General features: G+C 50.8%; 1 protein-coding gene across 1 annotated transcript in view; it reads right to left on the minus strand.

The window, feature by feature from the left end:
* Positions 1-13,379, minus strand: part of LOC111944493 (uncharacterized) — an 88,629-nt gene that overhangs the window by 11,944 nt on the left and 63,306 nt on the right. Inside the window, exon 4 of the mRNA XM_086873506.1 lies at positions 5,365-5,926. Coding sequence (XP_086729632.1) covers positions 5,365-5,926 — 562 coding nt within the window. The remainder of the gene's footprint in view (positions 1-5,364; positions 5,927-13,379) is intronic.

Below are 13,379 nucleotides of genomic sequence, written 5' to 3' on the forward strand. Positions count from 1 at the left end.
AGAGAATCTAGCACAAAATATTCTCCCTGTGTACTGCAAAACAAGAAATATTCAGAGGAAAATACTGTGGGAGCTGAGGCTCGTGGAACTCCCAGAATCCTGAGCCTGCAGAGGAGGCAAACAGCCCTGGCAGTGGCTGAGGGGAATTCTCCTCAGACTCCTCAGAAAGTGTGTCACTTCAGGAGGGGAAAGCTTTTAAACTTTGCCTTACCTTCCTCCTGTGCTAAAATGTAAGGCTCCTCCTGAGAAAATACTGAGCTACAAACAATTCTCTGTTCCTCAACAAAGCTACTCAGGTGCTCGACTTAAAGAGTAAAACTAAATGCGGTCAGAAATTTCCCATCAAAGCCCATTTGCAGAGAAACCCCACCATATGTGAGCAAATATTAATTAGCACCAGTTCACTCTAAAGACTGCTCCTTTTTCATCCCAGAGAGAATATTAGAACCATTTGCTCTTGACAGGATTCCTTGGATGCCCCCCAGACCTGGCTCCTCACCACGCCTTGCCTGGGCTGTTCATGCAGCCGGGTAGCACCACCTGACTTTGCCACCCTGTTCAGACCTTGGGCATGGCTGGTGCCACCGTCCCCTCTGGTGCCACAGTCCCCTCTGGTGTCACGGTCCCCTCTGGTGCCACGGTCCCCTCTGGTGCCACAGTTCCCTGCTGGCTTGTGGCGTGTCCCTGCTGCTGGAGGAGTCCTGCTCGTGCTGCTGCCAGCGTTCAACAAGGCCGGTGCTACTCCCCAGCCAAAGACGGACTAAAGTCACTGCTTTTGGCAGCTCATTGGAATGAGTTCAACACTTCCTCATCTCTATCACAGATAAAAACCCACATACTCGTAAAACCCACATACCAGTATTATAAACTCACCCAATCTACAAAGGTGAGGAGGCCTGAGTGAACAGAAGGTCGGCTTTCAAGCACATTGCGTTTTTAATTTAGTGGAAGCACTCAGCTGTTCACTTATTTGCCAGACTGGATTGCGTGATGCTATTCTTTTGCTCATGTTAAAGAGGAGCCAGGGAGAAATTAGCTAAGAAACCAGAAACATTTGAGGCTCAGGTCTGGCACACAAATAGAGCAGGGTGGCACCTGCCCGCTTTTCCCGCATCCCTTTTCCTGCTGGACAAAGGCGGATGCAGCTCTGCTGGAGGCACCATGGAAAGGGTTCTGATCTGTGCTCCCTTCTAGACTGAGATCAGAACATGGATTATCTGGAAGCCCTGGCACATGGCAGTTTGAGATCCATGGAGAATGCTGGAGGCAAGTTCTCAGTGTCCCTTTCCACACAGAACAATCAGTGTCAATGTGGCAAGGGCTCACTCACATCCATTGCCTCCTGAAGATGCCACCTCCTGTAATGGTTAACAGTTCTATTGTTGTGGTGTGTTTTGTTCAGTGGTTTCTCCCATTATTCCCCTAAGTCATTGGTTTGCTCCTAGTTTGTATCCTCCTACTGACCTATCAAATCCTGTCTCAAGCCTACCCCTTGTTTTCTCATGTTCCCCATCTGTCATTACACCCATTTGTCAGTCTTCCCTTAGGCCAGCCTCCTACCTGAGCCACCCCTCTGGAAATCCCCTGATCTCCAATGCCCCATTGGCCCATGTGACCCACTCTGCTCCCCCTGTTTCCCCTATTGTATTGTTGAATGGAACCTTCCACTCCTCCCACAGCTTCTTCCTATTGGTTAAAATTTTGTACCCTCCCTCTGGCCTCCCCCATATAAAAACCCCCCCACACAGTTGTGTTCTCAGTCTTCAGTCCCTGGACCCTCCAGTGGAGTAGAAGCCTTTGGAACCCATACTGGAGGTCTCCTCCTCATCCTTGTCTCCACCATGCGCCTACCAATATCCTTGTGCCGTGGAGCATTTGCTCTAAGCCGCACCTTGGGTCACCCCGCTGCCGAGTGTCACGATCCCCTAACACAAGTGGGAGTCGTGAGAGGTTCGTTTGAGCTCAGAGTGCAAAAAGGACCCCAGGGGATTTCAGTTTAAATCACAACAGCAATAATGCACCTTTATTTTAGTGCCAGCAACATGTGTTGTGTGATAGATGAGAGGGGGAGAGAAAGAGGGAGAGAGGGAAAGAGGGAGAGAGGGGTAAAGAGCCAACGTAAAGAGAGAAAAGAGGGGGTTATAGTTACCAACAGACGAGACGGGGTCACCGGTGTCTTCTTCCATGGGGAGATCTCTCTCGAAGAAAGTAACTTGGAAAAGTCACTTTTACAGTCTGTTTCAAAGCAAGGGGCAGCTGGCCAAGAGGTGGGGAAATTCCCAGGCTATTGTGATGAGACCCCTTGCTCTGGGAAGCAGGTGTAAGGTACAGAACAGGCCGCTCCTTACGAGTCCCTGCTCAGCAGCAGGAATGAAGGCAGTGTACCTTGACAGCACAACAAGCACACCTGCAAACCATCACCTGGCAAGCTTCCACCTCAACCAGGCCAGAACCCCTGCACAAAGTCCCTTGGGGTCTTCAGGGTCTTGGTCTCTGTTCTTGCAATGGTTGTGAGGCAGATGAGGGAAACTTCAGACTGTCTCTTACACCCTAGTAACCCCAAATGACACCAATGAACCCAAATCACCACAAATAACCCCAAATTACTCTAAAGGACTCCTCTGACCCCACACCTGACCCCAAATGACACTTCTGGCCACACACCTGACCCCACAGGACACAGACATTTACCCCCTGCTGAGCTCAGTCCTATACAACCCCAAATCCTTCAAAAATCCTCAAAATTTGACCCTAGGAACTTCCTGGATGAGAAGGGTTAGTTCCGGCACAACAAGGACTTTGTGCCCTTCTCAGCCAGTGGGCACCCCAAAAATCCCATAAATCCTTGGGGTGGGGTCCTAAATCCTTCTGGAATCCCATTAATCCCCAAATTCCATTGGTGTGGGGCCCTAAATTCTTTTGGAATCCCAAAAATCCCATGAATCCTTTGGGGAGGGCCCTACATCCTTTTGGGATCCCCTAAATCCCATAAATCTTTGGGGTGGGGACCCCAGACCCATTTGGGACCCCCACCCCTGAAACCTACAGACCCTTTTGGGACCCCAATCCCAAAGCTCCAAGCCCCTTTTGGGACCCCCGACCCTTTTGGGACCCCCTGACCCTTTAGAGATCCCCAGCCCTTTTGGGACCCCCTGACCCTTTTGGGATCACAGACCCTTTTGGGACCCCGGACCCTTTGTGGTGGGGCGGTGCTGACGCCCCCTCCCCACAGGGCAGCGGCTGTGCCCGGGGGAGGCGCTGGTGCGGGCAGAGCTGTTCCTGTTCCTGACCTCGCTGCTGCAGCGCCTGCGGCCGCGACCCCCGGCACCCCCCGAGGAGCTGCCCACGGCCCCCCTGGAGAGCGGCTGTGCCAACATTGTGCCCCGCTTCCATCCCCTCCTGCTGCCCCAATGAGACCCCTCCCAAATTCCAGACTGCTCCCCAAATTCAGGAACCGCCCTGGGATCTGGACCCTTCCCCATGCCTGGAAAATCTCCCCCCAGATCCTCCCCAGATTCCACTCCCAACATCCCCCTCGCTTCCAGCTCAGGATGGTGCCCTGATGAGACCTCTCCTCAAATCGCACTCCTGAGATGCCTCCCCATCGCTGGAAAATCTCCCCAAATCCAACCCAAACCCTGCCCCAAAATCGGGAATCCCGCTTGAGACCCCTCCCCAAATTCAGGCCATCCCAAAGTGCCCCTTCTCAATGGGAGCAGGACCCCTCCCCATCAATGGAAATTCCCCCAAACCAAAAAAATTCTCCCCAAATCCCCCTTACCAAAATCAGAACCTCTCCCAGGAGCCCTGAATTTCCCCCTAAAACCACCAAATTCCTCCCCCAAAATCCCAAAATTCCTCACAAATCCCCCCCAAAACCGAAAACCCCCCATACACCCTCAAAAGTCCCAGATCCTCCCAAGACTAAAAAATTTCCCACAAAACTCCAAATTTTCCCAAAAATCCCAAATTTTCCCCCCAAAATTCTCCCTACCCCCTAAATTTTTCCCCAAAACCCCCAAATTTCCCCCCCAAAACCCCAAATCCTCCCCCTAAAAAACCAGAAGTTCTCCCCAAAACACCAAATTTCTCCTCCAAACCCCCAAATTCCCCCCAATTTCCCAAATTCCACCCCAAAACTCAGGAGATCCCCTGCAAAAAACCAGTGACCCCTCCCAAGAAGCCCCCCAAAATTGCAACTCCTTCCCTCAAAAATCACTAAAAAGCTGAGAACATAAATTTTTTATTTCACATTTTCCACACTTTGGGTAGGGGGGGAAACCCCAGATTTCCTGGGATTTTTCCCGTTTTTTTGGGGATGGGAGTGCCCCCAACTTTTCCAGCACCCTTGGCGACACCTCTCCAAAATTCCTGCCCCAGTCCCCCCAAATTAAATGCACATAAATAAAAAGAGGGGAAAAAAAGGGAAAAAAGGTAAAAATAAAAAAAAAAAAAGAAAAGACCACCCCCATCCCCATTTTGGGGAAAGGGGGACAGAGGAAAAATTGAGGGAGGGGGTGATTCCCCCCAAAGAAATTGAGGGACCCCTCAAAAAAATTGTGGGAACCCTCTCCAAAAAAAGCCCACTTTGAAGAATGCCAAAGCCACCAAAAAATAGAAAAAAAAAAAAACCAAAAAACAAAAAAGGATAAAATTTGGGGGAGAACCCCCAAAAAATGTGAAAAAAATGGGGGAACCCCTCCTTGAATCCAAAGAATTTTTTAATTTTTTTTTTTTCCCAAAAGCAGCAAGTTCTTGGGAGTGGCAGGGGAGGAGAGACCCCCTCCAAATTCCTGGGGCTGTCCCTGAGATCCAGTCGAGGCACCTGGTCCTGGAGGGGGACAAAAAGGGCATTTTAAGGAAATTAAAGGAATTTTGGGGGACTTGGGTGAATTTTAGGGAATTTTGGGGGGCTCTGGGGGCAGGTCTCAATTTTGTGGGGTCTTGCGTTCCAGGGCTGCAACATCATGTCCACGGAGGCCACATTTACCAGGAACCAGTCGGGGACACCAACGAGATGGGATTCTGCTCAGGAAACCATTTATTCAGCTCAGGAACAAACTCAGATCCAGAGACAGCCCCAAACAGAGGCAGGGAGATGGGGTTTGTGAACCAGGGTGGAGTTCAAGGTCAGGGACCCCTGGGAACACAGCAAGGGAAAAACCCCAGGGGCCCAAACCCAATCAGAAATCCCTGGGCTGCCACCCCACGAGGGGTCCAGGGTGGAGTTTCTTCCTGGGCTCGCAGGGCCCAAGCTTCGAGGCAGAGACTTCCCATACCAGTGCCTCTGTTGCTGTTGGGTCAAGTTAGAGATCTGGGTGAAGCTCTTCCCACACTGGGGACACTTGTAGGGCCATCTCCAGCGTGGATACGCCGGTGCCTGACAAGGGTGGAGTTGTCCTTGAACCCCTTCCTGCAGTCAGGGCAGCGGAAGGGCCTCTCATCTGTGTGAATCCACTGGTGCCTGAGGAGATGGGAGCTGGTCTGAAACCTCTTCCTGCATTCAGGACACTCATAGGGCCTCTCCCCGGTGTGGATCATCTGGTGGATGGTCAGTTGGGACCTCTGGCTGAAACCCTTCCCACATTCCCCACACTCATAGGGCCGTTCCCCAGTGTGGGTCCTCTGGTGGATGGTCAAGTTAGAGCTGTGGCTGAAGGTCTTCCCACATTCCCCACACTCATAGGGCCTCTCCCCAGTGTGGATGCGCCGGTGGGTGATGAGGGTGGAGTTGTGCTTGAAGCCCTCCCCACAGTCAGGGCAGCGGAAGGGCCTCTCATCCGTGTGAATCCGCTGGTGCCTGAGGAGATGGGGGCTGGTCTGAAACCTCTTCCCACACTCAGGACACTCGTAGGGCCTCTCCCCAGTGTGGATGCGCTGGTGGATGATGAGTTGGGAGTTGCAGCTGAAGCCCTTCCCACATTCCCTACACTGATAGGGCCATTCCCCAGTGTGGATCATCTGGTGGCGGATCAGGCGGTTGCTCTGGCCTAAGCTCTTCCCACACTCCAAGCACTTGTAGCGCTTCTCCCCATCCTGAAGCTGCTCATGGACCACCAGCTCAGAGCCCCGGCTGGATCTCCGGCCGCCTTCCCGGCACAGGGTGGGTCTTTCCTCCTCAGAGCACCCTGGGATGGGTTTGGAGCCCCTCCTCCTGCGGGATCTCTGGGGATTTTCCTCCCTGTTGGATTCCTGAGCCATGGAGCTGCTCAAAATGGCCTCTTCCACGAGGTTCTGCCATGGGGATTTGTCCTCCCTGGTCTCCATCCTCAGCTCCTTGTCTGGGGGAGGAAGGACAAGGAAAGGATGGGATTTGCCTCCGTGCCAGAGGGAAGGGGAAGGAGATCCCCCCAGTGCGTCCCTGGCAGGACGGCGTCGGCAGCGGGGTTGTCCTGCAGCCGGGGGCCAGGCTGGGCTGGGAGATGGAGCAGGAGAGAGGGGGAAAGGGGCACTGACTTCCTCCTCACCTGCCTGGGTGTCCTGGGACGTCTTTTTCTTCCTCACAGCCTCCTCCTCCATCCAGCCAAGGTTTGGGAATGGGAAATCCTGGTTTGGGGAAAAATACAATTCATGAGCACATTGGAATAGGGGGTTCCTCCTGCCCAAGGCCCTCTCTAGAAGTCACAGGGCACCTTGTGCCCATATAAACCTCCTAAACACCAAGATTCAGTCCTGAAAACGCCTCCCAGGAGTTCCCCATCTCTGGTCTCTCCCCTTTGCTGTTCATGGGTTCCCCCCTGTTCCAGCTGCTGGGGGTCACGCTTGTACTGTGGGTCCCCCATCTACTCGGTCCCTGCCCTCCCCTTGCTTCTGAGAGTGCCAGGAATCCAAAAAGTTCCTCTCATTTCTGTCTCAACATTTAGGGATGTTGGAGGTTTTTGGGGTCCCAGGGTCCCTTCTCCCCTTATTCTCTTCTTGGGGGTGCAGGTGGTCCATGGAGACCCCCCTGACCCCTCTCCAGGCTGTTGAGGGTCTTGTGAATTGTGGCGCTCCCCTTCTCTGGGTGTCCTGGGGGACACAGGGCTCTGCTCCTCCAGGCTGCCTCTGCCAGCAGCTGCCACCAGGACCCCCCAAGGGACATTTTCTGCTCAGCTTTGGAGTTCTTCATTCGCTGAACATTCTCCCCAAAAACCCAACCCAGGGACCCCCCAGGATATCTGGGCCGAGCTCCCCCTCCCTGGTTATTGCTGGGATGGGGGGGGTGATGATCCCACGGGTGGGGGACTGTGAATTTGGGGAATGCTGGACTGGGATATACTGGGTGTGACTGAGATAATACTGGGATAACAAGCACCTGACTGGGGTTACTGGGAGTGTCTGGGAATGGCTATGGACATGCTGAGAACAACTGGGATATACTGGGAACACACTGGGAACAACGGGAACCATGCTGGGGACAACTGAAAGCAACTGGGCGTGACTGGGACCATGCTGGGAGGGGATGGGACTATACTTGGGGCTACTGGGTGCAACTGGGATCACACTGGGAGAAACAGGGAGCAACTGGAACCACGCTGAGGGCAACTGGGATCTAACTGGGATCACAGTGGAAGCAGTTGGGCCATGCTGGTCAAGACTGGGACCATACTGGCAGCAACTGGGACTGCACTCAGAGTGACTGGGAGTGGCTGGGAGCAACTGGGAACAGCTGGAACCACACTGGGGGCAACTGGGAGTGAGTGGAACCATGCTGAGATGGACTGGGACTATTCCAGGGACAACTGGGATCATACTGGTAGGAACTGGGAAGAATTGCAACTATTCTGGGATCACACTCAACTGGGATCATACTGGGATCACAGTGGGAGCAGCTGGGTCCATGCTGGCTGAGACTGGGATCCCACTGAGGGTGACTGGAATCATACTGGGATTGACTGGGAGTGGCTGGGAACAACTGGGATCATGCTGAGAGCAACTGGGAGGAGCTGGGAATGACTGGGAGCGTGCTGGGGCTGACTGGGATATACTGGGAGAGACAGGGAGTCCCAGGGATCACACTGGAGGCTACTGGGGTCACACTGGCACTGCCAGGGAGCAACTGGGGGCCACTGGCCTCATCCTGGGAGTGACTGGGATCAGACTGGGAGTTACTGGGATGATACTGGGAGTGTGAAGGAAACTGGAAAATTGGGGAAAAAATGGGAAAAAAAGCAGGATCAATAAAAGGAAAATAGAAGGGAAAAATCAGGGGAAAAAAATAGAAAAAACCAGGATGAAATAAAAAAAAAAAAAGGGAAAATCAGGAAAAATTTGGGAAAAAAAGAGAAAAGTCAAGGAATAAATGGGAAAAATTGGGGAAAAAATCAGGAAAAGAAAGTGGAAAAAATCTTGAAAAAAATCAGGAAAAATGGGGAAAAAAATCAGGACAAAATCTGGGAAAAATCAGGAAAAATCAGGAAGAATTGGAAAAAAAACTGAGAAAATCAGGAGAAAAACTGGGAAAGAACTTGGAAAAACCAGGAAAATAAAGAGGCATAAAATCTAAAAATAGTAGAAAAATAATGGGAAAAAAATTCGGAAAAAAACAGGGAAAACTCAGGGAAATTTGAGAAGAAATTGGGAAAAAGCTAGAAAAAAAATGGGAAAGGAAGATAGAAAAATCAGGGAAAAATAGGAAAGGCATGGAAAAAAAAAGAAGTGAAAAAATGGGAAAAATCAGGGAAATATCAGGAAAAGAAAGCCAAAAAGACCCTGGGAAAAATCAGGCGAAATCAAGAAAAAATTCGGAAAAAAATTTGAAAAATCAAGGAAAAAACAAAAATGTTTGAGAAAGCTTGCAAAAAAATCAGAAAAAAAATGTGAAAAAAAAGAAAGATCAGGGGAATATCAGGGAAAAAAAACAGGAAAAGGATTAAAAAATCTGTAAAAAATCAGAAAAAAATAATGAAAAATTTCAGGAAGAAAATGGGGAAAGCCAGAAAAAATTGGGAAAGGAAAAGGGATAAATCGGGAAAAAAATTGGAAAAGAATTGGGAAAAAATGGGTAAAATCAAGAAAAGAGAGAAAAAAGAAACCTGGGAAAAAATCGGGAAAAATCAGTAAAAAAATTAGGAAATACAGGGAAAAATGGGGGGAAATCAGGAAAAGAAATGGTGGAAAAAACTGGGAAAAATCAGAGAAAAAAAAATCAAGGGAAAAATGAGGAAAAAAACCTGGGGGACAAAACCTGGGAAAATGTTAAAAAAATTGGGAAAAAGCCAGGAAATATTTAGGAAATGAACAAGCATAATTTAGGAAAAATTTGGAAAAAATGGGGAAATATTGGGACAGATCAGAGGGAAAAATCAGGAAAAAAAAATGTGAAAAATGAGAGAAAAATCAGGAAAAGAAAAAGGGAATAAAACCTGAAAAAAATCAGAAAAAAATGGAAAAAATTGGGGGAAAATCAGGGAAAAAATTGGGAAAAATCAGGGAAAAAAATGGGAAAAAACAGAAAAATCAGGGAAAAATTTGAGAAAAAGTTGGGGAAAAGATAAAAAAATTTGGGAAGAGAGAAAAATCAGGGGAAAATCAGAAAATTTGATAAAAAACTGGAAAAAAATGGGAAAATTTGGGAGAAAAAGGAGGGAAAAAATCAGAAAAAAAGCAAGGGAAAATTAGGAAAAAACTAGGAAAAAACAGAAAAAAATGGGAGAAAAAAAGAGTGAAAAAATTGGAAAAAATATTGGGAAAAAAACTGGAAAAATCTGGGACAAAACGAGGAAAAGAAAGAGGAAAATAATCTGGAAGAATCAGGATAAAATGGGGATAAAAAATGGGAAAAAAATGGGAAAAATCAGGAAAAAAACAGGATTAAATCCCCCTATCCCATTTTTCCATGGAATTTTAGGAATTGCCTACCTGGGAGATTGTAGAAGAATTTCCAGACCTGAGAATCCAGGGACTGGGGAAAGGTGGAATTGCGGATGAGCTGCTCAAGGTTTTTTGGAAGACTGACGGCTTGGTCCTCTTCCAGCTTCCAGAACATTGGGATAAATCCCACACCTCCTTCTGGCTGGAAAGCATGGAAAAATCATGGGAAAGCTGTGATTTAAATTCATGAAATTTTACCACCAAAGCACCCTTTTTTCCCCACCAAAATTTCTATTTTTTTTCCCCCAAATTTCAATTTTTGGGATAATTAAATGGGGAAGATAGGGGGAAATGGGGAAAAATAGGATAAAAATGGAGGAAGAATGGGGAAAAGTTAGGGAAAACTACAAAAATATAGGGGAAAAGTGAGAAAAATGTCAGGAAAAATGGAGGAAAATGGGGAGAAATGGAGCCAAAATGGGGGGAAAAAATGGGAAAAAATGGGATAAAAATAGGGAAAATTTTGGGATAATGGGATGGAAATGGAGGAAAAATTGGGAAAAATGGGAGAAAGGAATGGAAGAAAATTGGGATAAAATTGTGGAAAAGTAAGATAAAACCAGGATAAAAATGGGAGAGGGGGGAAATGGGAAAAACTGGGACAAAAATACAAAAAAAAAGGTGAAGATGAGGCAAAAATGGGGGAAAATTGGAAGAAATCGGGGAAAATAGGAGTAAAAATGGGGAAAAAACTGGGAGAAAATGGAGCAAAAATAGCATAAAGTGGGGAAATAATAGATTAAAAATGGAAAAAATGGGAAAAATAGGAAAACATGGGGGACGATTTGAGTAAAAATGAAAGAAAAATAGGGAAAAAAAATGGGAAAAAATGAGGACAAATGAGATAAAAAAGGGGAAAATTGAGAGGAAAAGAAAAAACATGGGGAAAAAATTGGGGAAAATAAGAAATAGGATTAAAATAGGGGAAAATTATATGAAAATGGGATAAAAATTAGAAAAAATAGAGCAAAAATGGGAAAGAAATGGGATAAAAATGCGGGAAAGTTGGATAGAAATGTGGAAAAATGGGATAAAATGGAGACAAATTGTACTCTAATAGGGAATGACTGGGAGTGATTTGGCTTATCGTGGGGCTCACAGGAAACTGGAGCCACACGGGGTGAGCAACTGGGCAATGCTGGGAGCAGCCACTGCCGGCACCGGGAGCCCCGAACCCCTTTCCCGGCCATGCCGGACCCGCATCCCCCCGGCCCCTTTGCCGGGGCTCTGCCGCCACCGCCACCGGGACCCCCCAAAAACACCTCCCGGGGACCCCCGGGGTGCCCCCGAGGGGCATCTGCGGCTCGGCTCTGGAGCCCTGCCATCCCCAAACATCCCCCCCAAAAACCCCAAAGCCAGGGAGCCCCAGGGTATTTGGGGCGAGCTCCCCCTCCCCGGGCACCTGCGGGATGGGGGGCGATGGTCCCGAAGGAGCTGCAGATGCAGAGAGCGGGGAGCGCAGGTGGAGCCTCCTCTGCCTGCTCCAGCTCTTCCTCCTCCTGCTCCTCCTCTTCCTCCTCCTCTGTCCCTCCTCTGTCCCTGTGCGTGGTTCGGAGCCCTCGGGTGAGCGGGGCCGGGCCGGGACACGATGGGAAAGGGCTGGGTCCCCCCCAAACCGAGCTGGGGGCAGCGGAGCTTTGGGGGAACAATGGGAACGGGGCGGGACAGGGGAACAGGGGGAGGTGGGAGCACTGAGGGTCCCCCAGTTCACCCCAGGAGCCCCAAGCCCCGTCCCAGCCCCCCCAGTTCCCCCCGCAGCCCCGGCTGAGGGGGGCTCAGCCCAGGAGCCGCCGTCGTTCGGGGCTCCCCCGAGTGCAGGAACGGGAGAGTTCCCGGCTCGGGGAGGCCCCAGCACAGGAGGGGATCTTGTCCCTCTTCCAGGGCCTTTCAGGGTCTTCAGGCCCCTCTCAAGAGGAGATTTTCTCTTTTTCAGGTTTTTTGGGGGGGATCCCACCACTACAGGGGTGTTATTTCCTCCCCATTTTAGGGTGTTTGTGCGACCGCAGCCCCACAAGCCCCTTTTGAGGGGGGATCATGACGGCTTTAAGTGACATTTTTAGGGGTGTCCCCACCCCAAGCCCCTGTAGGGGATGTTTTGTCCGCCAGGATGGATTTTGGGGGTTCTCTCTACCATGGCCGCTTTAAGGGCCCCCGGTGTTGTCGGGTCCCACTGTAACTCCTCTTAAAAGGGCAACACCGCTCCCGTTGGTTCCGGCAGTGGAGCCCGGGAGGGGTTGGGGGTCCCGGGAGGGGTTTGGGGGTACCTGGGTGATGCCGATGAAGGTGATGGGGTCCCCATGCTGGGTATAAACCTTGGTGAGGGTTTCCTGGGGGTTTTCGGAAGTTCTGTGTGTTTTTGGGGCCATGGTGTTTTTTGGGGGTTCCCAAGGGGGTTTACAGGAGTCCCGATGAGGGAATTTGGGCGATCCCGGGGGTGGAATTTGGGATCTCAAGGCTGTTTTGGGGTTGCTGCTGGTGATGGAGATAGGGACCCCATGACAGGTATGAACCTTCTCAATGTCTGTATGGGGTTTTGCGGTTTTGGGGAGTTTTTGGAGCATCCAGGGATGTGTTTGGGATCAGGGGAGGTTGGGGTGTCCCAGGGGGTTTGGGGGTTCTCGGCAGGTTTGGGGGTACCTGGGCAATGCGGGTGGCAGTGCTGGGGACCCCGTGCCGGGTTTGAACCTTCTCACTGCGCACGGGCAGCGTCAGCGTGTTCAGGGAGATCCTGGGGGGCCCGGGGGGTCACCCCAAATCTCAGGGACCCCAAATGCTGAGGGACCCCCAGAACTGCCCTCACCGCTGGATCTGCTGCAGGCAGGGGGGCACCAGCACTCGGCCCCCACCCTCCACCATCACAGGGGGGCTGTGGAAGAAATCTGGGGGTGCACGGACAGGTCAGGTGGGACCCCCAAAGTCCTTGGGGAGGGGACACAGGGGGACTCCCTTGAATTCCCATTGTGAGGGGATGAGGGGGGACCCAGGAAGAGTTTGGGGGGCTGGCTGGGTCATGGGGAGACCGCCAGGAATCTTGTGGGGGTGGGGATGGCAAGGACCAGGGTGATCCCCAGGATGGGGTTGGGGGGAAACCGGACTGGGGCTCTCATGGCAATGGGATGGGAAGATCTGCCCATGGAATTCCATGGGAATGGCATGGCAGTGAGATACATCTACAGAGTTCCCATGGGAATGGGATGTCTGAGATCCATCCATGGAATTTCCATGGGAATTCCCACGTTCCCAAAATTTGCCCTCCCAAATCCCACATTCCCATTCCCATATTCCCATGGGAATTCTGCCCTCCCCACCTTTACACTGTAGCACCTCCCGCCCATATCTGACATATTTCCGGAGACATTCCCTGCAGCTGTGAGCCAGGGAATTTGTTAATCCCTCAGCCTGGATCTCAGGGATCCCCATGGCGGTGCCACCGTTGCCATCGCAGCCCCACAGATCCCCCAGCCCCGGCTCCCCCCGCTCAGCCCCGCTCTGGCTGTGCCGCTGCTGCAGCATCTGCAGCTCCGCGC

Source organism: Cyanistes caeruleus, unplaced genomic scaffold, assembly GCF_971803275.1.
Source record: "Cyanistes caeruleus unplaced genomic scaffold, bCyaCae1.hap1.1 HAP1_SCAFFOLD_100, whole genome shotgun sequence".
In the NCBI taxonomy this organism is placed as follows: Eukaryota; Metazoa; Chordata; class Aves; order Passeriformes; family Paridae; genus Cyanistes; species Cyanistes caeruleus.